General features: G+C 40.2%; 1 protein-coding gene across 2 annotated transcripts in view; it reads left to right on the plus strand.

Annotated features, from left to right (window-relative positions):
• The window catches only part of grik2 (glutamate receptor, ionotropic, kainate 2), a 444385-nt gene that overhangs the window by 163594 nt on the left and 253649 nt on the right, over positions 1 to 27142 (plus strand). For both annotated transcript variants that reach the window (XM_033640493.2, XM_033640492.2), the window contains exons 5-6: positions 9145 to 9326; positions 21714 to 21767. In XM_033640493.2, coding sequence (XP_033496384.1) covers positions 9145 to 9326; positions 21714 to 21767 — 236 coding nt within the window. The remainder of the gene's footprint in view (positions 1 to 9144; positions 9327 to 21713; positions 21768 to 27142) is intronic.

Genomic DNA, 27142 nt, shown 5'->3' on the forward strand with positions numbered 1-27142 from the left:
GCAGAATGGAAGGAGAGATGTCTTAGGAGTGAGAGGGAGAGCAGGAGGGCTCCGACATGTGTTTATGATGAGTGAGTGCAGCAGTCAGATGTGTCGGGCTGCTTTTATCGATGTTAACTAACTAACCGTAAAACAGCGATTGCTGCTCCAACAGCGGAAGCAGTTTTTCTCCTAAGACAGCTCACGCAACATCAAGCCCTCATACCAGATTGGACTCAAGACAAACCCAACCCAACCCACACACACACACACACACACACACACACACACACACTTTTGCTCTGTACACTTGTATACATGCAAATAGAGCCAGGTACAATCCAGCTGATCATTCTATGTCCGAGGTCCAAGCAAGTGGTAACCATGTTGCAGGACCTCTACTCATACTACTTGGACACATTAAGAATCTGTCAGGCATGGTGGCCAGCCCAGCGGAATCATGGGAGGAACTAAATGGATCAGCATGTGTCCATCTGTCCATGCGTCTGTCCATCTGTCATGTACAGTAAATCAGATGCCACTGACTGGCTTTCTTTTCAAGATTTAGGGAAGAACCTTTGTTCCAAATTCTCAAAATTATCGTGGATCAGATCTTTGAAGTTGTAAGGCTCAAGTACGTGTTGCAGTTTTTTTTTCTATATTGGGGGAGAAAACATGAAGCAGGGGGTTTAGAGGTTCCCTGCCAGAACATTTTTTAGCATTGAACACTTAATTTTTGCACAAAAAAAAGCATACCAGTTTGTGCATTTTCTGCATCTATTCAAGGTGTAAATATGTTTAATTATGTAAAAGTCCTTTGCTATTTTCATGTTTTTATGGGTGGTGGTGGTGGTGGTTCTAGATATTGAGAGGAGTGCATCCCCTGCATCCCCATTTGAGTATATGCCTATGGTTGTTGGTGTTGCAAGTCTTTTTTGATGATTTTGACTGTAGTCATCAAATTCACGAGTGTGCAGCACAGAGAGATGGCCAAGAAACAAGTAGCTGAATGTGAATGTGTCAAATAATAACAGCGCCTTTGTTACGATTGTGGACAGAGTTAATTTGCTCTGTTTTGTTTCTGGGAATAACAAGTGCACATTAAGTCTTAATCAGATATTTTTTGAGTTGGTGTCTGTTTCTTGCAAAATGATAGCTTGATTACATTTATCTAAGCAAAAAGTAAATTAATGATTTATCATGTTTAGCACATTATGACATCCGAGACATTTCCATGACCACTGAACAAACTCCAGATCTGCTGATAAAGGTTGTAAGATGCAGTTGTAAAAGCAAAGCAAAACAGGACACTGGTAATGCCAGTGACTAAAACTAACTAATTAGCAGCTACTATAAATCACAGCTAGCATTAGACGTTAGTGTGGGGAGATCACAGTTACACCATAAAATAATGACATGTTTCCTTCCTTTTTTATTTAAACATTTTTTTTTTAAATTTTATTCCCGAAGAATTATTTCTATCACATAACTTCCTACTATCATCAAATTTCTGTTGGTGTACGGATAACAAAATAAACTGTGTTAACAGTGTTGGGCAGCAGTGTCACTACAAGTTGCGATGTTACTAACTTGACCACATTTCTCAGTAGCGTGGTGGTAATGTCACTACTTCCTGAGTCAAATAGCTTTTCAGTAGCGAAACTGATTAATTGACCAAATAGCGCATTAGTTTCCACAAGTTACAAGCTATTTTTTCCAGGAAAAGCTCTGAGGTGCAGTGGACTTTTTTTCTGCGGAGGTCTGGATAAAAGTAAGGATGATAAAACTGAGGATAAGTAATGTGACTGACGCCAGCGCCAAACTGAGGCATGTAGACGAGGGAAGCACTTCCGTATGACATCACACACTAATCCTTCAATTTGTTCTGCTTGCTGCTTTTGCTGTTGGCGTTTCTTGGCAAGACTCTGCCTCTGATTGGCTACACTGCACTTCTTGACACATCTCAAACGTGTCTTCTCCCTAGACTGTATATATTTAGCAGATTTGCAGTGGACACCAGAGAAAAGTGCCAGAGAGACAGGTAACAATATCAAGTAGAAAGAAAGGTGAGAGAGAGTGACATACTGATGTCACATGTTATTTGCAGGACATGTTCATGTTCTAATGTCCCCCCCCAAAATATATTTTTTTTGTTTATGATCTTTTATTTAATGTGGTTTAATTGACTGAATTTTTTAATTCTGTTTTTGAAATACTGACATAGCCAGATAGCCGACTGAAAGGGGACACAGGGGACACGTCCCTTTCAATATTTAGAACGTGCACATATTTCCACCTCATACAAAGAGCATTGCCAGTGTCCTGAGTTTTTTTTTTTTTTGGATGCAGTTTTCCTTGTTAAAAGCTTTCCCCATAAAACTAAGTGGTTTTCTCCCTTATCAGATCATGCTTAAAGGAGACCTATTGTGCTTTTTTCAGGGTTATATTGATATAAATATGTAATATTGGGCTCTAGTGGAATAGATTTATGTGCTTTAATGTTCAAAACACACATTTTATGTCTTGTACTGCTCATTGCTGCAGCACCTCTGTCTGAAACGCTGTGTTGGGGCTTATGTCCCGCCTCCCCAGCAGCCCAGCCTGCTCTGATTGGTCAGCTCGCTCAGTCTGCAGTGACTAGTGCAATGTTAGAGCATGTATCGGAAAACGTTGCTTCCCTTACCTTATCTGACTTCACCTCTGGAGGCTGCCGCAAAAAAATCATAGAGGCTCAGCTAACAATGGCGGCCATTCACCCTCATCAATTTGAGTGAAGAAACACGAGCTGATAGACTCCAAAGCCGCTTCTTAACAAACACTGGAGCTGGACGTTTCACAGTGGTAAGTTTTTATTTTGTAGCAGTCTTATATTTCAGCTGTAACATGATAACTGTAACTTATTTGACATCACAAATGTGTATCTGTCCTCTGACTGAATGAAGTTAGAAACGTCTGCTGCAGAGTACAAAAGGTTTCTAACAATAGTCAGTCACTACATAGTGTGGAATAGGGCATTAACGATTTTGATTTTTTTCAGGTCAACTTATCTGTCAATAAAGTCTAAGTCGAGTTGACAAGTCATTTGATGACGTCATCACATTGACACGGCGGAGGAAAGTGAAGTATCTCCACACAAGTGATGTGTGTCTGTCACTCTCAGGCCCGAACATACTTGGGTGGAACGTACGTGGAACGGACTCTGCGGAGGTCCGCGCGGACTCAAAGCGGACGTCCGCAAGCCCTGTGCGCGCAAAGCTCAGATTTTACAACCACGCGGACTCTGCTCCGCGCACCAGTGACTGCTCGGCATGTATTTTTCACATCGCAGGGATTTTTCACGGACATTTTTACAGGAAACTACAACGTGGAAGTGCGCTCGGCTACGAAAGCCCGAAGGACTGCAGACATTCCTCGCAGAGTCTGCTCCGCTTATAGTACGCCGGAGTATGTTCACTCAGTCAAGGATAAAGTATCAGCGTAAGCCAATCAGAGGCAGCGATTGCATTCCGTACACAAGCACACAGAGAGAGAGAGAGGGAAAAAACACACGACTTGTCGACTCCTCCCGGGGGGCGTCAACTTGTGCCACTGACGTCGACAAATCGACAAATTGACTTTTCTGTTAATGCCCTAGTGTGGAAACACCAACAGCAGCACTCTAGTAGCAGCAGTACTACGGATACGCCAGGAGTTTCCTGATGTGGGTGGTAAGTGCGTTGGCCTCCAGCTGCCCCTTGGCTGAAGTGAGAGACGTGTAAGGCAACCACTTCCTCCTTTGAGGGTCTCTCGTACTTTCTTGTATATATTTCAAGTGTTGCCACAACTATTTCATATTTTTTTATCTGATGTTATCATGTTGGTAATAAAAATACAATTATTTACAAATTACTGCATATAGGGTCTTTTATTACAGCCTTTGCTGAGGGTAAAACTGAACTAAAAGAAAACATTTTTCTCAGATTCCTCTGTAATAAAAGAGTCGCCAGGGTTACATGTTGCGTCATGAGGGTCGACTAGCTCTGTTTAAGTTTCTCCCTCGTTCTCCTCCAACTCAACATGAGGTCTCGTACTTGGTGTGAAACCTATGCCCTTTATAGGTGTTGATGACAGCTAAAAGTCCAAATGAAAGAAAATATGTTTTTGTTTGTGTGTGTGTGTGTGTGTGTGTATGTATGTATATATATATATATATATATATATATATATACACACACTGAACAAAAATATAAACGCAACACTTTTGTTTTTTGTTTCAACTCTATGCGAAGGAGATGTGTTGCACTGCGTGAGGCAAATGGTGGTCACACCAGATACTGACTGGTTTTCTGACCCCCCCAGTAAAGCAAAACTGAACATTTCAGAGAGGCCTTTTATTGTGGCCAGCCTAAGGCAGACCTATGCAATAATCATGCTGTCTAATCAGCATCTTGATATGCCACACCTGTGAGGTGGGATGGATTATCTCGGCAAAGGAGAAGTGCTCACTGACAGATTTAGACAGATTTGTGAACAATATTTGTGAGAAATGGTCTTTTGTGTATATAGAAAAAGTTTTAGATCTTTGAGTTCAGCTCATGAAAAATGGGAGCAAAAACAAAAGTGTTGCGTTTATGTTTTTGTTCAGTGTATATGCTACATAACATACTAAAGAAGAGGGAAAACCCCCAAAAGCATAAAAGGTCTCCTTTAAGCTACTTTCACATCACCACGTGGTAACCACCCAGACAAGTGCCTGTCTGCAAATGTTCCCCCCAAAAGCAGAGCATTTGTAACAGCACTGTTGCTGCCACAGTGCACGGCTGCGATGACAGGCAGACTGTTCGGTGAACACTACTAAAAGTGCAAGCTAGCTTGTAGTTGCACACTGTAGCATGACAACAGAAATCACTGAAAGTACCAAAGATTTCTACATATTTGGACAATGTGCCAATCATCTAAAATTTGGTGATGATGTTATCCCAGGCCCAGTTTTTCTTCTGGTTATCCTTATAAGCTGTTGGTGTTGAAACTCTTGGTATTCAGACACAAACAAGATCAGCTCCTCCATTTTGTTTTCTTGTGCTTCATAATGACTACTAATTGATCGGCCAGGCAGGTGGCAACCAGCAGAAGTTCAACACAGCAAACTCAGTCCAGCAGAAAAAAATCTGTGCACGTGCATGTGGGAGGCAGCCGCTTCATACCCCTACAGCCGTGTTGGAAATAGCCTCCCCTCTGCTGCCTTCCCCTCATTAAAATGACTGGAGGCGACAAGTTACTGCGCAGCGTTGTGAAAGCCCCTTTAGTCATTACTGAATGAATACACAGCTACACCACATCATTTACTGGTTTTACACACATATGGACGTATTGGTGCACAGCTAGTTCTCCAATAGCCATGTTTACTGGGAGCTCTGTGACACAACTTTAAGCCTTTATAGTCTGGCTTGTTAATGTTATACACAGTAGTTGTATGAGGTGTTGTACACCCCTGTTGAGGAGTCACTTTGTCATGAGATGGTTAAATGGAACACTGCCAGTGTCTCACAGGTCAACACTCTGGGGATATCATCATCAGTGTGTGACAGAGTGTTTGATTTAATGAAAACCAGTGCCTGGCTGCTGAAGCTCCAGCAGACTGCAGGCTGGTTTCCCACAGTGCAGTGCACTCATCTGGAAGCAGGAAGTAAACAAATAATGCCACAGGCCAAACAGCTGGGGATGGTGGGCTGTGGGCAGAGACACAGGACTGCTGGGCCGCTTCAGACGATGTGTCTGTTTGTAGATGTAAGGACCGATGCTGGACTACTATTCAAAATAGCATCCGGTCCGGTCAATGTCAATTCACTTGCGATAAACAGCAGTTGGATTAATTACCTGTGACCACTTTTAGTTTTTAAATAAGAGTCAGGCTAGAATGGGAGTAAGCCGGCACATGTAGTCTTCACTGTACATAATTATTTTCTTCTTTGACTTGAATTTCAACACCTGTATTTTAAAATGATTTTAGAATATTCTAATCTACTCTGTACACTACATGATGGTATTTAAAGGGTAACTTATTTTCCAAATTGGACCCTATTTTCTAGGGCTGACCCAAAGAATTCGAAGCTTCGAAGCTTCGTTTGATGGCACGTGATTCGATTGTGAAAAAAAAAAAAAATTGAAGCTTCAGTGCTTTTTTTCCCGTTTTTTTTTGGGGGGGGGGAGGGGCCTTAAACACAACACTAACCCCCACCAGTCCGATACTGACAACGAGCGCGCTTAGAGCTGGCAGACATGTCCAAGAGGATGTGTTAGGCCTATAAGACTTCATGTTCCAGATCCACTTTGTGTTTTTGGTTGATTGACAAATAAAGGCTGGCCCCATTAGGCCATGGAAAGGAGTCATCCGGTCTGATTTTTGCATGAATTGCCTAAAAATGTTTCACAGTAAATCAGAGAACGGGGATATTATTGCCACTGGTTATTTGAAATGGATAAAGGTATTTTTTACTGGTGAGTTAAGGGAGAATAGCCTATATATCATGTAATTAAAAAAGAAAAAATCTCCGACAAGGAAATAGAAAGCCTGACGCACAATGGAGACCTGCTATTATCCTGCTTGAACACAGACGACTAAATTCTTTCAACAATGTGACTCAATATAATGATAAAATAGATTTTATTGATGTAAAATATGCATTTTCCAGTTCCACTGGTCCGCTCTGAGTCTGGTGTTTGAGACACTTCTGATGCTCTGAATTGCGCATCTGTTTGATTGTGCTGCAGTGTGTGCCGAGGGTTTTAATTTAGTGTTCAATCAAAAGTTAAACACTACTTATCACCGACCATTAGTGTTTTTTCGTTTGTGAATATTTTTATCTTAATTCTAGTGTTGGAAGAAACAGAGAAATAAGCTACAGAGACCAATTTTTTATTTTTTGTACCAGACTGTAAACATGTTTATTTCTGCTCTAAAGTTGGGCATTTAAACATGGGGGTCTATAGGAACTGACTGGGTGCTGGAGCCAGCCTCAAGTGGCCTTTCAAAAAACTGCAGGTTTTGGCACTGCCACGTTGGCTTCATATATCAGCCCAGGAGGTTGCCGCCTGGACTTTGGGTCTGATTCTGAATCTGTAGGGTCCTTTCCATAAATAGTCAGCCACTCAGAATAACAATCTGAGCCTGACAGTGGCAAAAACAAGCAGTTTTAGTCTATGTAAATTGATAGTTCTCGATTGCCTGCAGGGACTATATTTCAGCATGTTTTGCTGCTGAAGGCAAAAACAGGAAAATAGAGTCCATATTAAAAAATACCAAAGTTACTTTAAAGTAGACTAAGTTGGAGTTGGTGAGCAGTAGATGATTTTTGAAACTGATACAACAAGAGCACAACTAACTAAATATATCTATATACATTACAAACCACTGCTCATTTTCAGACATTATTAATTACAGTAATATGCCTACTGCCTGGGGGAAGATGTGTGCGAAGCATCTATGTTTTCATGGACATGAATGTAAACTAACTGCGACTGGTGAGTAGAGGCATACAACCGTGGGGTGGTAATTCTACTTAAGACATGAATTAAAAGAACATTAGATTTGAACTATGATATAGCATGTGGTGTATTGTAATATTAGTTCGTCATTAGTTAGTAATTATTGTGTATAGTTTTATGTAGCTATTTAGTGGATGTGAAGTGCACTACAGCACACTGACAGGTACAGGTAGGCCAACCAGCCTGCACCATAACCATGCATTACAAACAGTACAACCTGTAATGTGTGTTGTCACCTTATGACTACATCATTTCTCATATTTTCTGTCAGTTAAATATTATTATATTTTTTCGTTAGACAGCTGAGAAATTGAGCATCATGTTTTCCAGACTAAATGATCGATTTTAATGTTTTCTGATCATTTTTATGAAAAGGATTTGACTGTTTTGTGATCTGCTGCTGCTATGGTTGGGGTTTGGTCACATCTAGGCACCAAACTACTTGGCTAATGGTAGGTAAAGACTGTGGTGATGGTTAAAAGAAAACATCTTTGACATTTGCTCGGAAAAAGAATCTAATTGGTCTCTGATGTCCAAGTTGCACACATTGTTCATCCAACCATCCAACCAGGCCTTGTCATATGAGTGTTTTTTCAGTGCTCAGTAGGTTGAATTAAAGCATTTAGATGACAGACTAATACTGTTGTTTTTCTCTAGAGGACTGTCTCAAATCGAGAGAGCCAAAAGGTATACAAAACATCAACTGGACACACAGACACTGCATTTAACAAGTAGATTTAGAGAAAGCCTTCATGTATCAAGCATCACACATGAATACTTTAAGAAATAATAGAAACTTCAGTGAAACAGCTGTGCATTTACAGTGCATTCAGAAAGTATACATACATACTGTACATACACATTCTTCTGCTGCAACACAAAAATGATTGATCAGGTACTGAGAAGAGAAATACTTATTGGACATTACAGTAGAAGTGTATCCGTCAAAATTAAGATGTTAGTAATTGGGTTGAAGTTCCTGTCAATTCCCCCAGCAAGGTTGACTTCACAAATATCCAATACACAACAGTGAGTGCCTATAGAGGAAGAGAAGGATCAATAGTGAGCACAGAATCAATGTCATCTATGATGAATGATGAATGTCAGGTAATGTGCAGTATTGATATGTGTCTATCTTTGTTCCGTTGTGTTTGTAGAATATTTGTTAAGTTGGATCAAGGTTTGCTTTTACTGTGATGATGCAGACTGTTTAGATTCATTGTGGATAATATGAGAAGGACAAAAAGGACTGGAGATGAGGGAAGAGGAAATAGAAAGACACAGAGAAAAATGGTCCGTTTAGGATAGTGAATAGTAGGATAGAGGGCAGGGAGGAGTGTTGAAGAGAAATGGATTTCATTAGAAATAAACTGACAACAGAAATATATCCCTGCAGCTTTCTTATCTTCACTCTAATTATAACCACCACTACCAAATGAATCAAGAGTAGCTGTTACCTCAATTACTGTGGAAATGTATGTACATATATTGGAAATTTCCTTTTAGGAAAATTCATTGCCCTCATGGGAGCGGGACTGTACCAGTTGCAACTGGGGTAATTTTTCAAATGGCAATGACTCTTCAGGCAACAGAAAACTTTAAGATATATTTATTTTTCTCTCTTCGTGGTTTTCCCTACAGGTCTGATTCGGTTGCAAGAACTCATAAAGGCGCCATCGCGGTACAACATCCGGTTAAAGATCCGGCAGCTGCCTGCAGAGACCAAGGATGCTAAGCCGCTGTTAAAAGAGATGAAGAGGGGGAAGGAGTTCCACATCATCTTTGACTGTGGCCACGAAATGGCTGCTGGGATCCTGAAGCAGGTGTGTGTGTGTGTGTGTGTGTGTGTGTGTGGGGGTACATATTTTTAGGTGAAGCTCTATGCACTTTCCCACATCCTCGTGAGGGTAAATTATATGAGTCCTCAGTTGTTTGGGTCTAAATTGAGGCACAGGAAGCCAACATCTTCATATTGTCTGTTAAAACATACTTTACTGTGATGCTTGAAACTGTAGCCTACACAGACATAACAATGTCATGTGACATATCATGTGCCAACAATACATGAAAATGCAATTTTATAATGATGATATTGTGTATCAGGGCAAATTATTGTCATTTATTGAATATCAGGGTACTGAAACAGCATTGCTAACATTTAGTAGGAATGAGAACCCTGCATTTAAACCACAAACAGCAGCTATTGCAGCTAAGCTAATGTGCATTGCCAATACAGTCAATGGTGGGCCCTTTTTAGTGAGGTAAGGATATGAAAGACACAGTGTTGGATGGGTGTGTGGAAGACCAGAGCTCATGTCCTATCCCGTTTCTTATGCTTCTGCACTAGCGATAGCCATGGCCAGAGGCATTATGTTTTTGGGTTGTACATCGGTACGTAACATTCTGGGGAATGTTATATCTTAAGAATGCATTAAGGGAATTCCACCAAATTTGGCAAAGGGTCCACTTGGACACAATGATGATCTGATTTGATTTTGATGGTCAAAGGTCAAGGTTACTGTGACCTCATCTGACTGATTTTTGTGAATGCAATATCTAAAGAACACCTTGAGGAAATTTCTTCAAATTTGGCTGAAACATTCACTTTGACTCAACAAGTGACTCGTTTTGATGTTCAAAGGTCAATTTCACTGTGATCTTGTATTTATCTCATTCTCGTGAATGCAGTATCTCAAGAGCACCTTGGGATAATATTTCCAATTTGACACAAAAGTCCACTTGGACTCAGTGATGAACTAATTAGATTTTGGCAGTCACAGGTCAAGGTCACTGTGACCTCATCTGCCTCATTTTTGTGAATGGGATGTCTGGAGAGGGCTGTGATACAGTTTCCTCAACTTTGGCACAAACAATGTATGTATGTATACTGTAACTGCAACTTGACTAGTGTGCAGAGGCATACAACCACGAGGTGGTAATTATAGTTTTAATCAGTCCTTCTCTATAAGGCCCAGACACACCAAACCGACATCAGCAAACTAGTGGTGATGAAGGCCAACTGTTGCATTGGCTTATGTTTCCTGTGTCTCATCCAAAAACTTACACTTGAATACAGTGCAAAAACTACCGCCAATGGCCAACTACCTTTTGCGTTCTGTGCCTTTGTGAGAGGAAATAACTCTCCATATCAGTAGGCGGCGGTAGTTATTTAAAAAAGGGAAACTGTAAGACTGATAGGACTGATTCAAGATGCTAGTTAGCCAATAAGCACATTTTTTTTCTTTATTTATTTAAAAGGGACAATGCACATTAATGAACAACAGTAAAAAACAGTGTAAATGTGCCGAAGTTAGCACAACGCTAATTCACATTCGGAGTCCCTTGGCAGGTAACAAAAATACACAATTTAAGTAACAATACAACATGATTCTGAAAGAACAAGTAGTTACTGTGTGGCGGCGAGCAATAACACAAACAAACTGTTTCTGCTAAAGACCTCAATGGCTTAAAAAAATAATCTTACCTGATATAACAAGTTTGTTTCAATCTCATGCCCTCTTGATTTTAGTTGTTTGTTCACTTTCCTCACCTCCATTTCTCTTCTCATACACTGAGCTAAACTGCTAATCGGAGTGATTTCACTCACTGACGGGCTCTGCCATCTCTGACACAGAGTCAACATGCTTAATCAGCCGAAAAAAACTAGCAGACAAAGGACCAATGCCAATAATGTGGCCAGATATTGAGCGACGACTGACCATCGGCCTGTTGTGTCACAGCCCTTTACCAGGCTTTTTAGTTGGCTAATCCTAATGATACCTTTACCATAGTTAATCTTAATCTACTTTTAACGATACTGTGGTTGCCATGCACAGATCATAGAGAAAAAGATTTTCACAGCAAATATAGTACATAACATGTTGAACTTCAAACTTCCAAAATAGAACTGTTGTCTGATAATAGGGTTGGTTTCTTTCTTTCTTTCTTTCTTTCTTTTTTTTTTAATCATGGGTCCATGATCCCTCACCAATTTCCCACTTTTGAATGGTGCCAGTTTGTGTTTGATGTGGACCCTGGCCAAATAGTCCAGATGTGGAAGCTCCTATGATTGTGCTCCGTCCTCTTCTGGGATACCGCTTCTTCCACATGATGGAATCCTCTTGGACAGACCATGAAATACCCTGAGATAATGATACATTTGTGATCACAGGAAAACAACCCTGATATCTCAAGATAATAATACTATTAATGTCAGAACTAAGGGCCTTGTTAACATTAGATGATGATAGCAAGATTATAGTTTGATATTTTACATAATAACATAAAAAGTGTTAAGGTAACAGATTTAAAAATGACTCACAAAAATATAAATGTTTCTGCATGTAATTGCCTGCCAGCAACCCATGAATAGACATCCCAGTTAAACGTGTTGTGCAAATGTCAGCTTATCTTAGAAAATTAGCAGAATTATAACAGGAATGCACATGAATGGTGTGAACATGATAAACATTATAAATAGAATTTCCCTTGATCCACACAAATGTTAGCATCATATTGTCAAAAACAACTGGGTAGCTGAATATTTAACAAAGGTTCTAACCATATTTTGTGTCCACAATGTGAGGAACCAAGATCGTGACAGTATTTGGTAGGGTTGGGTACTGAAACTCGGTACTTTTTGTACTTGGTACCCATTCATGTCGGTACTACCGAGTACCGATTCACTTAAAATGTAATGGTGCCAAATTTCGGTACCTGAGGTGGAGGCGGAGCGAGAGCGCCTGACTCGCACCTCAGACTCAGCAACAATGGTGACAAAAACAATGTCCAGACAAAAGTTAATGTGCAGCACTGTTCCTAAATGTTCTCAATAAAATGTTGAAACTGAGAAGTTTAGACTATGGGCCCGAACGACGCATAGTGCGTCCAAATTCACACCCGTTCTTCTCTGTGGATTTTCTCTGCGACCGTGCGTCATAGTGAGAAGCCACGCATATCAGCGGACACAGCAGAATTGTAGCTTTCCGACAAGGCCAAGCACTTGTCGGTAATCCAATGTTTTGATAAACTGATAAAATTACAATAAAATTATGTATAACACAGCTTTCATGCAGCTTTGCACACACATTACTGTTGGATGGATTACTCCCGAACGCAGGCTCGCACAGAAATGCCATGCATATCACATGAAAGCGCAGGACCACACACATCATTGTGCTGTCATCCCATCACGCTATAAATACAGATCAATTGTCTACAAAATAAAAACCTGACGAATTTCTTTACAATCCATTATACAGATCTTGTTGTCAGTCACTTCATATAGTGAGGAATATCGTATCTTACCACGTCTTAGGCTTGTGTGTGTTTCTCCCTGTCTATCCACATTTGTAGTCCAGCTTTCAAGATGCAAATATCTCCATATTGTCCAGTTGACACTCCATCAAACTTTGTATGACAAGACCAGCCACTTCACCTTTGCGCACCCAGACAACTGCAGCCCAATGCATGCTGACAGGGCCGTAGTCACCATATACATTGAGGGGGACACGTGCCCCCCCACCAATGCCCAAAATGTCTCCCCAATATATAACTGAAACTGAAAAACAAATATTATCTTGGAGGACATCATTGCACTTGGTTGACTACTTTTTCTATGATCTTAGATGTAAATATCGCATGTTTCTTTTAGATAAAACACATTTTTGACTTGTGAATGAGTCAGTGGAATTTCTTGCAATAATGAAAATACTGGCAATCATGTCCGCCTGGCACAAACCACATGTTTTGGACAGCTGTGAAGTGACAGAATGTCCCAGCATCATGGTTCTTATATTGCCACATTCCAGAGAGTCACCCCTCTTCATATATGGCAGAATATGTCTTTTTCCAACTTGCTATGGTGAGCTACATGTAAAAATGTAAGAATTTAGGCACACAGATTTGTTTTTTTCATTGATATAAAAATTAATATAAAATACAGGCACATAGAAGGACATGAAATGATGGCAAATGTGGTTAGCCCAGATTGTCCTGAAAAAAATAAGAAATAGCATGTGTATGTAGCCTTTATAATGACTGTGATATGAGCTTAAAAGTAAAGGCAATAAAAATACCCCAAAAAGGCCTAGGGCCCATAGGGTTAAAAAGTACCGAAATAAGGTACCGTATTCCAGGTACCGGTACCGTATCGGTTCAATTATGAACGGTACCCAACCCTAGTATTTGGATGCCCAGGACCTCAATTGTACCTCAATTGAATGGTAGTTCTACATTTATCACAATGGCTTTCCCATGCAGTCCAAGCCATTTTGCATAAAACAGGAACTTTGTAATGAGTAACTCAATTAACAAGCATTCATATTTCTTCTGCTTGCAGAATTTATCAAATTTTAAAAACAACATGACTCACCCCTAGTGATGTGTCACTCTCCCAGGGTTTTCAATCAATGCCTGAGTGGTAGATTGCTGGGGAAGGTCAAGGACTACTCTCATTAATAATGTCAGAGAGAAACCCTGCTAATGGGAGGTAATGAAAGACTTGACTGTCCCACCCTGATATTCTCATTACATGTCATACCAATAAGTTAGAGATCGTAAGTACTCCATCAGCCACCAGCCAAGCCTTTACCCCAAAATGAGGAAAAAGCAAGGAGGAAAACAAGGCAGTGAGGTGTAAAGATCAATATCATTTTAATTTCTGTATACAGTGTCCAGTAAAGCAATTGGCCTAAGACATGAACCATAAAGACTAGCTGAGATACATGTTAAATATACTATTCAAAAACAACAAAATGGTCTTACTCACATCCTGTATGTGTGGGGATTCACACATTAAAAAAGGTCAGAAAATAATGAAATTAGGTAAAGCCACAAACTGAACTGAACAGTCGGGAGACAGCATAACCTTTTTGATGAAGCGGAAAGATGATTTGTGTGTAAAACAATTTTCACAAATGTGCTAAAATAAAAAAGAAGAATCAAACATTTAAAGGTTTTACCTTGTCCAGCCATTGTTAAAATTATAGCTCTACCAGGAACACTTTACATCCTGCCATCAAATCCCAATGCTCTCTCATACCCAAATGACAGAATAAGTTGATTTCCACTGACTTCCAAAACGACACACATGATCGTCCCCAAAATGACATACATTACAGTCCTAACAGTTGAAGTTTTGGTTACCGCTATACTATAAAACTTTATTGTAAGGTTTAGGCAACAAAGCTAGGTGGTTAGGTATAGAAAAGCAATGTATGCTCATACAGTGGTTTGTATCATAAATTCCAAAAATGCACACACAACAGTTCGTATGATATCCTATGGATAAGCGTGCCACAAATTATGTTATGTACTTATCATAAAGTTACATAATTAACACAAAGTTATGGAGGTTAGATTTAGTTATTGTAGTTAAGTTTAGGAAAAGTCCCATGGTGTCAACATACCTTAAAATGACTCAAAATTCACATGGTTCTAAATACTAGATTCCTGGGGAAATTCCTGGGGGAGAGTCTGATGTTTTGTAACCTATCTACCACCCCAAGTTGCCTCTTAAGTGGACCACTCAGGGCTCCTTTCTTTTCTCCCATCAGTGCACCGGTCACATGCTAACAGTTTTCCAAAATACGTGGGTCATATGTGAATTACTAGCTCATCATTATGTGGGATATGTATGGATTTTGGTGCAATACTTTTCATAGAAAAATGTATGAACAATGCATTAGAACAGCCTGAGAAAAAAAACATAATGATTTGGCTTTAAATAAGTACTTTTGTTACTAACATGTCATGTGACAGACGTTACATACATCACTAGTATAGTATGCTACATAAACTAGGATGCTAGGCTGCTTGGTGATTAAAAGAGATAAACGTTGACCTCAGGCCATGAACAGCAGTCCCCTGGATGACCCCATTTGTTTGACCCATCCACTGCCCTTCCATCCAACATATATGGGCTTCTTCCATCTTTAAACAACAACAACAATACATGTCGCTTTTCGTATTATGTTACCTCCTGTAGTAATTACTACAGCCACCAGAGGGCGCCACAGTACAATAACTGTTATGTGTCATAATAAACTGCTCGCACAGTTGACCTTTGTGGCCATTTTTTCCCCAATGAAAGTGACCTGTCAAATCCACACTCACTCTGTCTTCCGTAAATATCTTAGCCATCTGTCAGCAGCAGCTCCTGGGGAGCTGATTGGGCAGCGGCTGCTAACCTAACTTCACAAAGCTGACTGGCAACAGAAATTTACTGAACCAAAATAGTGTTCATGCTGCATCCATGGAAAGAAATTCAGTGTATTTATTCACTGATTTTTTTTTCTCCACCCATCATAGCGAGTTAAGGAAATCTGCCTTTAGTGAAATGGGCAAGTTCACAGACTGATTGGTTAACCAATCAAAGCTAATCAATCAATGTAGATATGGTTAATAAGTTCAAAACACACACACGGCAAGATATATGGTATAAATATTAAACATTACGTTTTAACTCAACGCTTTCTGTTTCTGTTTCAAATTAAAACCATGTAGCGTTTCTGTGGACAGAATCCCTTCATTTAACACAAGACTTTAATTGTAAAATATTGATGGTCTTTATCAAAGGCAAACTCAGTGTAGAAAGACAGGGCTGGCGGGCAGTGTCACAGCAGCAACACTGTCTTTGTGAACAACCACATGTGTGTAAGTTCAACAAGGTATCATGCACAGGTAGATAAAGGCAGTGTGGCCTGGGCATTATGGAGCTCTTCTGTTCACCTGTTTTCAACCTTGATAAACATAATGTCCTATCCAGCATAGGATAATCCACAAGGACATTTAGTCATATAAATTACATGAGAAGTGAACATTAATGACATCATTGATAAAATACCTTTTCTCAGTGTGAAGATGAGTAAAGTAGTTACCTCTGACCACATTATTTTACTTTGAGCACATCCTTTGCATTTGTATCACCTTCTTAAAATAGGTTTTCTGCACTGATTTTACATTAGCATGTACAAGGCTGTCTCTAAGGTTATGTCCTCTTTGATAGACTATTACTGTAATGGTGGTTCTTTAAATCCATGGAAATTGCTGGGTCTGGTGATAAAATGTGCTGATGCTTTTTTAATAATTGAGCCCAGTCTATAACAATTGAGGGTGTAGGTTGTATTAATAATGGGGTGTTTATTTTTCTGTGGAGGATTCTTTTTGAAGTGTTCATTCCTTGATTTCTATAAGGCTATTTAATGGGCTTCCTCAACAAAACACTTGGATAACCCTGTTTTATAAATCTTTGTTTCATATACCGATTGTTCAGTTAAATCCTCTGTCGTTTGACAAATTTATCTGAGTCTGAAAAACTTCTAAAAGACTTCTTGGTAGACCTTGTTTTAGGGGTGTGGGGTGATATTTGTAAGCAGTACGGTGTTTTCACCCATTTCTTTTCTGTATGAGGTGATGCATAGTGTACAAGACCTTTTCTCAACCAAAACGTCTAGGGAAATAACTTTATCAAAAGCACAGTCCATAGCTTAATTTGATTTTTTTAAATTGCAAAGTCCTGTAAACTTAGTTCTTTGGTTTTCCCTTCAAACAGACAAAAATATCATTAATGTATTGATACTACTTGCGATGTTATATGTTCCCCTTAATATCAGTGGGTCCTCAGTGGAGAGGGTGGACAGCTTCATGTACCTTGGTGTCCCTATCACTGAGGGCCTGACCTAGGAGCTGCATAGTGACTCAGTGATGAAAAAGGCAAGGCAGAGATTGTGTTACCTCAGACACAGAAAATTCTTGGTATTCCCTAAAATACTTAAGAATTCCTACTCCTGCACGGCAAGACTAATGTCCTGATTTAGAACATAAATTCCTGGTACACTCTGGTATCACAGGGCTGACACATAGAGACAGACAACCATTCATGCTCACATTCATACCTACAGCCAATTTAGTCTCCAATTAACCTCGTCTGTCTCTGGACTGTGGAAGGAAGCAGAGAAAGTACCCTGTAACATGCAAACACTGCACAGAAGGGCTCCCCCACCCTGGGGTTTGACCCCTCCACCTCAGGTTGAAATCAGGATCCCTCTTGCTGTGAGGTACCATTGCCAACCACTGTACCACCATGCCGCCATGTTTAAACCAGGCATTGGGTAAGGTTGGGAAGCAGGTACCGGAAACACCAGGCCAGCACTGAGAGGCCCAGGAAGAGCTCCTACCCTCAAGCTACAAGGATCCCCACATTGCTAGCTCGCTAACATCTGCAAGGTCTGGGTGTGTGGGGCAAATAAACACACACTTCAAAGCTTTTCAGAGTATGAAATGCTTCACAATGGGTCCTAACCGTTATCAGAGCTAAGCTAGCTTTTCCCCCCTTCTCGTCTTTGTACTAAGCTAGGCTAAACACATCTAAGAACTGTGTACTGGATGCACAAATACTAAACTTGAAGGCCATTTCTCCTGGCATCTCACAAAAATGCTTTTCCCAACATTTTAGGGTGGTTTAGAAGTGTGCGGGGTGCACTCCTCCAAAAATGAATTTGGCTTTGGCTTTAAAATTGTGGCTGTATAAAACAAAAGAAGTGATATTTGGCTTTAAAAGCCAAAGTGTGTAGAGACCAGCAAGCATGATTTGTCAATATTTTCAAATAGTCTGCCTCACAAAATGCAATTTCTTATAACTGATTAAAAAAAATCCCATGTTTAATTATGCATGGTCTTGAGGAGTGTATTTCCAGTTTTATCAAACTTTACTTTTTTAAGCTTGATTAGACATACCTAATGTATCACCAAGAAGCACCGATTGTTAAAAACGTTCCAGCTGTAAGAGTTATATAAAGAACAATTTGCTTCAACTTTTATGTGAATGCATCTTTAAGTGCTACAGTACAATTAGGAATTGCTTTTTCTGTCCTATTGATAGCTTAGATCAATGTTATAAAACTTAACAGCTATTATAACTAAACATGCTGTCTTTCTCTATTAAGTTGTTTTCATTGCCCATAAGTGACATGAAAGAATTGGAATATACATAAGCTCTGAAAGGTTTCCGGCAGTCTTCTGTTATCACACTGTCCAGGAAATGACACTGTGTGAGTCACCACTGAGTGGGCTGGTCCTCTGACGGAACGCTGGAGGCTTTCTCAAGGTTTTCCACCTGATATCAGCAGCCATTATCCCTTCCCGCCTGTTTAATCATCCTTTCCACACAGTCCTAATCTGTGATTCATATTGGTTTAGTGAGTCTCAGCACGGCAGGCAGGGCTCTGACACCACCATATAGCACCATACAGCTGGAATGGGGTGGCACGCAGCCAGCACACACTCACTCACACACAGTCTGGTTGATAATAGAATAATACAGAGAAAGGTTCCACTTTAGAATCTCATCTCAGAGGTGCATTTTTAGAGACAGATTGCCTCGGTAATGGTGTGAATGAGTACATATTGCTGTTGGTGAACTTACTACAGTCGCTTTGTAACATGGGCAGCAATCGCAGACAGATAACAAAAGTCTGATTCATCCTGAATGTGAACAAGGCAACAGTCATGTAAAATTACGTCGGTCTAATCAGCTTAAAAATAGAAAATGGAGCTGCAACAGAGCAGAATGTTGTTTGATGGGGACATTAATCTAGATTTCCCTTCTGTGCTCAGATTCAGTTTTGGTGTTCATGTGACTCTGGTTTCTCTACTAATATGTGAAACTATATTACATTATATTTTTTTAGCCGATGCTTTTATCCAAAGCGACTTGCAATAAGTGCATTCAACCATGTGGGTACAACCACAGAATTGCAAGAATCAATCAAGTACATCAGCTTCATCAAATAAGCGTAACTACTTCAAGTTCCACATTTAGAAATAAGAAGAAGAAATAGAGAAAGATTTTTATTTTATTTTACTTTTTATATATTTCATGATGCAGTCCGAACAGATGATTTTTCAGTCTGGAAGATGTGTAGAGTTTCTACTATCCTGATGTTGGTCCACCACGTTTGTCCACCAAAAGCTTTCAGTAAAGTACCCTTAAAGCCTGTATGTAACTGGTATGGACATGTACCTAAACCAGCAGCAACCTCAAGGAGTGAAAAAGCTACGCATTTAAGGTGGGCTGCTTTGAGTAACATGCTATCTACTGATAGTGTCCTTGACTTCTCAGTCAGATCCACCACTCACTCACACTCCTCAGCGTCAGCCCCTTTTGCCCAAATATGGTCACTTCTGCTTTCAAAAAACCAAGATGGCGGCAGCCAAAATGTCGAACTTGAAGCTTCAGAATGGGAGTCAACAAAACAGTGAGTGATGTCACATTAACTACGTCCATTATTTTTACAATCTGTGACCTAAACCCAAGATCTGTTAAGCATTTTCACCTCAAACAGTAGGCCTAAATGTAGGTGGGGTTGTTACTGGATGGTACCAGCTGTGTCACTGCTCACTTCAGCTCGCAATGTATTTTCTCTTCACCTATGATGTGGACAAACATCTGCAGCCTGTTGATCATCCACAAAATGGGGTTGCATGCCAACATTTGAAGAACAAAAAAAGAAAATGCTGGACTGTTAAGAGTCTTTGTGCCAATTTATGGGATATTTAAAAACAGCAGTGCGTCTGATAGATACGCCCCAGGGTGCTTTTCGCATCGGTATCAGTCTTGTTACATAAAGGACACACTACTTCCTTCCTCTCCCAAGCGATGTCCCTCTCCCAAGCGATGTCCCTCTCCCAAGCAGCACTTCCCAGCTCTTCCTGGGGGAACCCAAGGCATTCCTAGGAAAGATGAGTCATGTAATTCCTCCAGCGTGTTGTGGGTCTACCCCGGGTCCTCCTACCAGTGGGAACACCTCGAACGGGAGGCGCCCCATTAGACACACTACTTAAATAAATCAATTTATGGGGCGCCCACTAGCTCAGTAGGTAGAACAGGCGCCCCATGGACAAAGGCAATGTCCTTGCCGTTGCAGCCACAGGCTCGATTCCAGGCTGTGGCCCTTTGCTACATGTCCTCCCCCTTCTCTCTCCCTCCTTCACACCTCAAAAACTGTCCTGTTATTAAAGGCAAAAATCCCCCCAAAAATAATCTTAACAAAAAATAAATCAATTTATTTGTCACATTAAATCATATCAGATGAAATTCTTGTGATTTAATACCGTCAGTTCCTTTAGTTTGTGCATTAAAAAAAAGAGAGAGAGACTGAGATAATGAATATTTGTGTACGATCGGGTAGTCTTAGGCTGTGTCCTCATTTAGGATTTTGGTGGCCTGAGGGTATTAGCTCTTCCTGAGCCTCTCAGTGTTGGCCTGGTGTTACCTTCCTCTTGACCTTAACAGGGAGAAAAGGCCATTACACTTGTGGTCAGGATCCTTAATGATTCTGCTAGCCTTACCCTAGCAGCACCTGGTGTAAACATCCTTTGGGCAGGGTAGGGTTCCCACATTGGCACTTGATGTAAATTGTTAGGTGCATAATTGTCAAAGGTTGAGATAATTCCCAGGGTACTGGGTTGCATTAACATACTCATCTGTGTGTTGAAATAACGTAAACCATAAACCCTGGCACATTTAGAGTGATTGTTGCTTATATACTACTCTGTTATTGAGAAATGTTGATCAGCTGCTTGCACCTTTCCTGACTGACATTGCCAATAAAGTCTGTTCCAAACAGAGCCTGCACTGGAAGCATCATATTACACACCATGCCTGTATTTTCACACTTTCAAATCAACAGCATAAGTATCACACCTCACTAGCTGTTTATTTTTTTTTCCACCAAATTTTGCTGTGGCCAATTCTAATAAACACCAGCTTCCAAACAACCTCCCACAGGAACTCCACCGTGGACTTCATTATTGTAGGGTGACTTTGTTATATGTATGTGTTTCCCAGATGTCCCACATCTAAAGAATCATGTATTATCCTCCATATTTCCCTACATATGCCAAGTGCATGATGAGACTGAGCTCTGTCTTTTGCTTTATTTAGCTGTTTTTTTCCTTTTTGGTGGGTGTTTGTTTCTTATCTCTGAGCCTGTGGCTGCAGCAGTGTAGCAGAATATATGCCTCTTCACATTACATGGTAATACAGACAGTATTACAGCCACACAAACAGACAAATGCCTGTGTGTGTGCATGTGTGCAAAATATGACAAAATATTGTATCTGCCTCCCTATTCATTTATAAATCTCTCTCTCTCCCAATCTCTCTCTCTCTCTCTCTGTCTGCCTCCTTCTGTCACTCTCTTTCTCAGGCTCTCGCCATGGGGATGATGACAGAGTATTATCACTATATCTTCACCACACTGGTAAGTAGAGAAGGAGGCTGTGCTGCACAGTCGCTTTGTCATCAGGTCTAACTCAGAGCTCCATATCCCATGAAGATTTGTTGCATGCCCAAAGAATGAGATGATGCTGCTCTTTAATCTTCATTTTTTCATCTATTCATTTTATATTTCTTACCATGTATCTTTCTTTTTTTCCTTTAATGTGTTTTCCAGAGCCAAAGAAAATAATAGCACACTACTTGTGACATCAATGGTTTTCTTTTTTTTCCTTTTGCTTCTTCTTTTTTTTTGTTGCTTTTTTCCTGCTTCCACATCTTCTTTCTGGTCTACCAGCCTGGTCTCACTCCCATAGCGTCAAAATATGTTGCTTGGGCAATGTGAGTGCATCATTACAGTGACGCAGGGGGCACCATTTATGATGCACCTGGATTTCAACCAACTGTAAACCCGGTGGTGTCATTATCAACACATTCTCACACTGACCTTATCACATATTGATGTTTGGTCATGGACTTTCCACATCGAGATGTGACGTGCAAGGTAATCTGGGTGCGTTGGTTGTTGACGTTCTGTGACGCCATGTTAACTTCTGCCTATTACATGCATTGTCGGTTTCCAAAATACACCTCAGTTTGTAAATGTACTACATTGGTACAACACTGTGAATTGACTTTTTTTCCCTTTAACAACAAACACATGGTTACATTTAGCCAACACATGCACGTGGTTGGGTTTAGGAAAACAGGGTTTGGCTTTACAATCTTAGTGAAGTGAACACTGGCTTCGTGGGTGAAGGTCAATGGTTTTTGGACCCATCCCACAAAGACTGTTCACCCCCTTAACTTGCGTTGTTGTCTCGCCGTGTTTCCCCTTGATGCCGTCTGGTGCCATTGCACATTAATGGCGACTGGCCACATATCATGCCGACGTGCAAAGACAGCTTTTTTTGTCAGTGTCTGATGCTTGAAGTCACTGCCACAGCGCCGATATTCGATGACTTCTGAGTGAGACAGGGTTGCAAATGTAGATGTGAGAGCACAGATGTGTGCTTAGTGTGGGTGGGAGGTTTGGTGGAATGGTCCACGAGAACAGGACTTTGACCCAGGAGACTGGTGTTTGTGTCCAATGTGAAACTAAAGTCAATATCATTTTTTGTTGCACAAGTCTCAGTCACAAGTAATTAGTCAGCCCAGTCGCCAAAAAAAAATGTTAGCATTGTACATTATACATTCAAACCATGAATATGTTAACATTTGCACTAGTATATGAGCAGACTTTGTCATCAGGAAGTAGAAGGAATGGTTGAAGGTGTGACACCTGGACGAGACTACTGCCAAGCTGCAAACAGAGCTGTGCCAAGCTGTTTGAGACCAACCAGAAAAATGGTTGTTTTTTAGCAAGTCATTGCTGTTTTTCTTGTGGATTTTAAGGAAGCAAATGTACGTGTTTTGTACAGTCCTGTTGCTGTTTTTTCCAGCGGAGATTAGTTCCAAGAAGAGCAGTTGTTTTTTACTGTCATGTCACTTTGTTTCCTGCCAGGGTAGTGGCACAAAAAATTCTTGTTTTTTACAGAGACATTGCTGCTTTTCCCACAAGAATTTCATCCCAAAACTGGGTATATTTTTAAGCCAAAATATTAACTTCTCCTCCATTTTCCGTAACCAAATCCTTTTGAGCCTAAATCTAACCAGTCAAACTTCAACAATGCAGTCTTATCCCAACTCGTCAAATACGGCCTCTTTGTCCATGGACTTTGTTGTTGACGTTCTGGAACACCGTCACAATTTACGCTTGTTAAATGCATTGTGTCCTTTTAAAATACACTTCCATTTTCACAGGAAGTGTACAGTTTCTGCTTGTTAGATGCAGTCTCTTTCAAAGTACACTTACAACATACGTAAACCCCCTCCTTTTTATGTTTATTTCCTTGTGCAACAAAGGCACATAGTTAGGTTTAGAAAAAAACATAATGATGTGGCTCAACATTTACACAGGAAGAAAACAGGGGACTCCCTGGTTGAAGTCCAGGATTTGTTGGAAAAAGACACCTCCTCTCCCAGCTGCCCTATAGGGGTTTCTTAACCCTAACTGCTGTCCACTTCTTAGTGACATGAGTCAGCTCCTGTGACTTCCTGCTTCCTCCTTCTGCATCAAAATACGAAACAGAAGGCTGCCTCTGGCGTTAAATAGTAACGCCAGGGGGCTTCTGCCCATGCGTCAAAATATAGTAGGAAGGGGTGAGATCATGTTGTGTCCTTATATTTTCCTTAATGTTATTTTGTTATTTTCTGTCATGTTATCCCCCCTTTTATTCTTTTCCTTGTTATTTCTCTTGTCCAGATCTTCTTTGCCTCTTCTTCCTTAATATTTTATCTTCCTCATGGGTGTTTTAAAAGAGATGGATATGTCACACACTGAATAAGCTTTGCTGCCCATTTTTTCCAATATCCTACTGCGGTATTGCAATAAAGTAGTAAAGTAGTAATCTGTAGCATCTGTATAGCATTTTATTCAGTGCAATTCATGCCAGGCACTGGCCTAAACATCAAGAGCAAATTTGGGTTTAATGTCTTGCCAAAAGGCACTTCAACACGTTGTTCTAATGTCAAACTGCAAAAAAAGCTTAATTATTACTCTTTGTTTTCTAAATTTTTCAAACCATGAAGGTTTTATTTAATACATTTTTATGTAATACTAATATTGTCTCAGTGTAAAGTCTAGATGCTGAGCAGGAATGAGCCGGCAAGGCCAGGTAAAGAGACACTAGTAAGCATGTGCAGTTGGCAAACTAGGAAAAGAGAGAACTTTTATGTTGTATGTTCCAGGGAAGAGTAAGGGTCATGTGTTAGACAGAGACAGCTGAAGGCTACTTTTCGGTAGCCTTGATCGGTCATCTACTTATTTTGTGAGAAGTTAATCAGTAAAGAAGCTCATAACCCAGCTGTCCTTGAAAAATGGACACTGTACTGCAGAAAGAAATTTGTGGCAAAGCTTTTAATCAGCCTGCTGTGCTCCTTTATTCTTTCACCTCTTTTTGGTTTTGACAAGCCAAACTCCCTCCAAAACACAACATTATGCCTTTATGAATATTTATGCATGCAAGCATAACTTCTGGTTAATCACATCCTAAAAACCACATTTAAGCACCCCTTTGACAAAAGTTATACTTTACAATTTCTGTTTTGCATGTCAAATATTGCAGAATTTTTCAGCTCAGTTTAGAATATTTAACTGGAGAGATATCAGACAGAAAAGAGGGCAAAGTTCAATAGCATTCAAGTACAAAGACAACAAAAATGTTATAAAGACAAGTCAAGACAACTATCTTACACCTGCAACAAAGCATGCACAGTACAACTGTCCTTGCTATTTCAGACTGACACAGCTGTCATTTGCACAGTCAGCACCCATGTTATGTAAGTAGCAAATGTACTTGCACCCATTTGCGCCCATGGTTGGTCTTAAAATGAGGTGTGGTCAGGGGCATTGTTGGCGGGGTGGGAGGGTCAAGTTTGCACTCATCACAGCCCCATGCTCACAGGACTGCATTTGTGCACATAGACCCTTTTTACTGTTAGTAAACAGTATGATGTTTTTTGGTGGGCGGGGCTTAGCTGGAAGCAAAACAACTCTCCACAGACATTAGCTAGCACTAGCTAGCAGGTTCTGATGGCTTGTTTTAGACACTGGAGGAAAACGATGAGAGTGGTGCATTCAGAAATACTTATTCCAGGTGCCAGAGTGCACTATGGCACAAACTGGACCATACTAAAATTCTGGGTGCTGTCTGAATGTACTGTTTGGTTATCCAGAGCACCGCCGTCTTGGAGTGGCAGAGCACACTCTATCTGGGGAGACCGAGCAGCAGAGCACCGAGTGCAGTGAATGTGTGATTAACTTAACTGTTAGGTGATTTATTTAGAAATATAGCGCTCTGTTTCTTTGAACAACAGGGCTCTCATTTAAGTGTAGCGCATCAGACTGAATTTACGAATGCACCATGTCAGGTCACTCACTCTCTGGGACTGCAAGTGTTACTTGAATAAGTAAACACTGACTAACTGGACCAGACTGGCCAACCCGTATGCTCTCACTCAGTGGATGGATGATTTGACAGGATTGCTGAAGGTGGGATGCTTTGTCGTTGATTACTACGCCAGGAGGACTTGAATGGTTTCTTCCAGTAAGTTTTGAGCCAAGTCTCCTTCTGTTCTGGCTTCCAATAACACAACATCATGACATTTCAAGACTCCTACATGTAGCCTACAGACCTGTAGTGGCAAGTCATGTTTTGCCTCCAGCTGATAAAATGATGTCTTTGTGATGTCGGCCCTAAAAGGGTCTATAGAGCAGAAATGCTCCCTTGTGAATCAGCCCGACATCTAAGCAAACAAAATGGCTTTTTAGGGCCCCGTGGCCAGTGGCCAGCACAGGGTCCCCAAAAGCACTTGAAATGCCCCATATGCAGAGATCAGTGGCCGAGTGCTCATTATGCAAGTTGCTTGGGGCGCAGTGGGCAATATGGGTGCACATCTCCAAAACAATAATTATCATCAAGTGTTCAGCCAAGTCATAACACAAATAATATTTTATTTATGAAAATTTATAAAAGGAAATTTGGGGGACCCGGCATGAATACCCCTGATGCTGCTGATAAAATTAATAATAGCATTGTTATGTATAATTTACAGGTGCTATGCTTAAGTTTGACAATAGATGAGATGCTGGATCATCAGCCAGTACTAACACAGACCCAGTCTAGTTAGCTAGAGCAAATACTAACACTATTAAAATGTTTATGTTTACTTTTAAAATGTTAAAACAGTTTTACCTGTCACTATCAATTTTGCCCTATTCTTGGACAATTTAATGTAATGTTATATTTAAACAGTGCTCCTTTTGCCTTTATTTCTTATTTGATAACTGTACCCAGATTTTACACAGCATTATTAGATACTTATTTTGGTATGGATTTATGTTCTTTACCATATGGTTGCCTTGTGCACCATATCTTTTTAGTTGTGTCTTACACTTCGTCAGTGTTTCCAATTTCCAACGAAACAATAAAACTAAAACATACGTCAAACTTTAACCAGATAAAGCAAAAGGCCCTGAGAAAAAAACAGTCAGTAGGTTAGGGGGTAATGGACAAATGCTGCATTTATTGTGGTCTATTTAAATAAAGTGTTGCTCCCAACACTATCTTTGGATCTTAGGTTCCTTACATTAAATTTCTAGGGGTCATAGTGGATGAAAAACTAACTTGGAAGTACCATATTGAACTTGTCTGTTAAAAGTCTGTGAAGTCACTAAGTATCTTAGGTAGAGTTCCTTCAAATCCAAATCTCTTTAGAAAATACTTTTATCAATTTTTAATGTCTACATATACCAGATTT

The sequence above is a fragment of the Epinephelus lanceolatus genome, chromosome 10 (genome assembly GCF_041903045.1).
Source record: "Epinephelus lanceolatus isolate andai-2023 chromosome 10, ASM4190304v1, whole genome shotgun sequence".
In the NCBI taxonomy this organism is placed as follows: Eukaryota; Metazoa; Chordata; class Actinopteri; order Perciformes; family Serranidae; genus Epinephelus; species Epinephelus lanceolatus.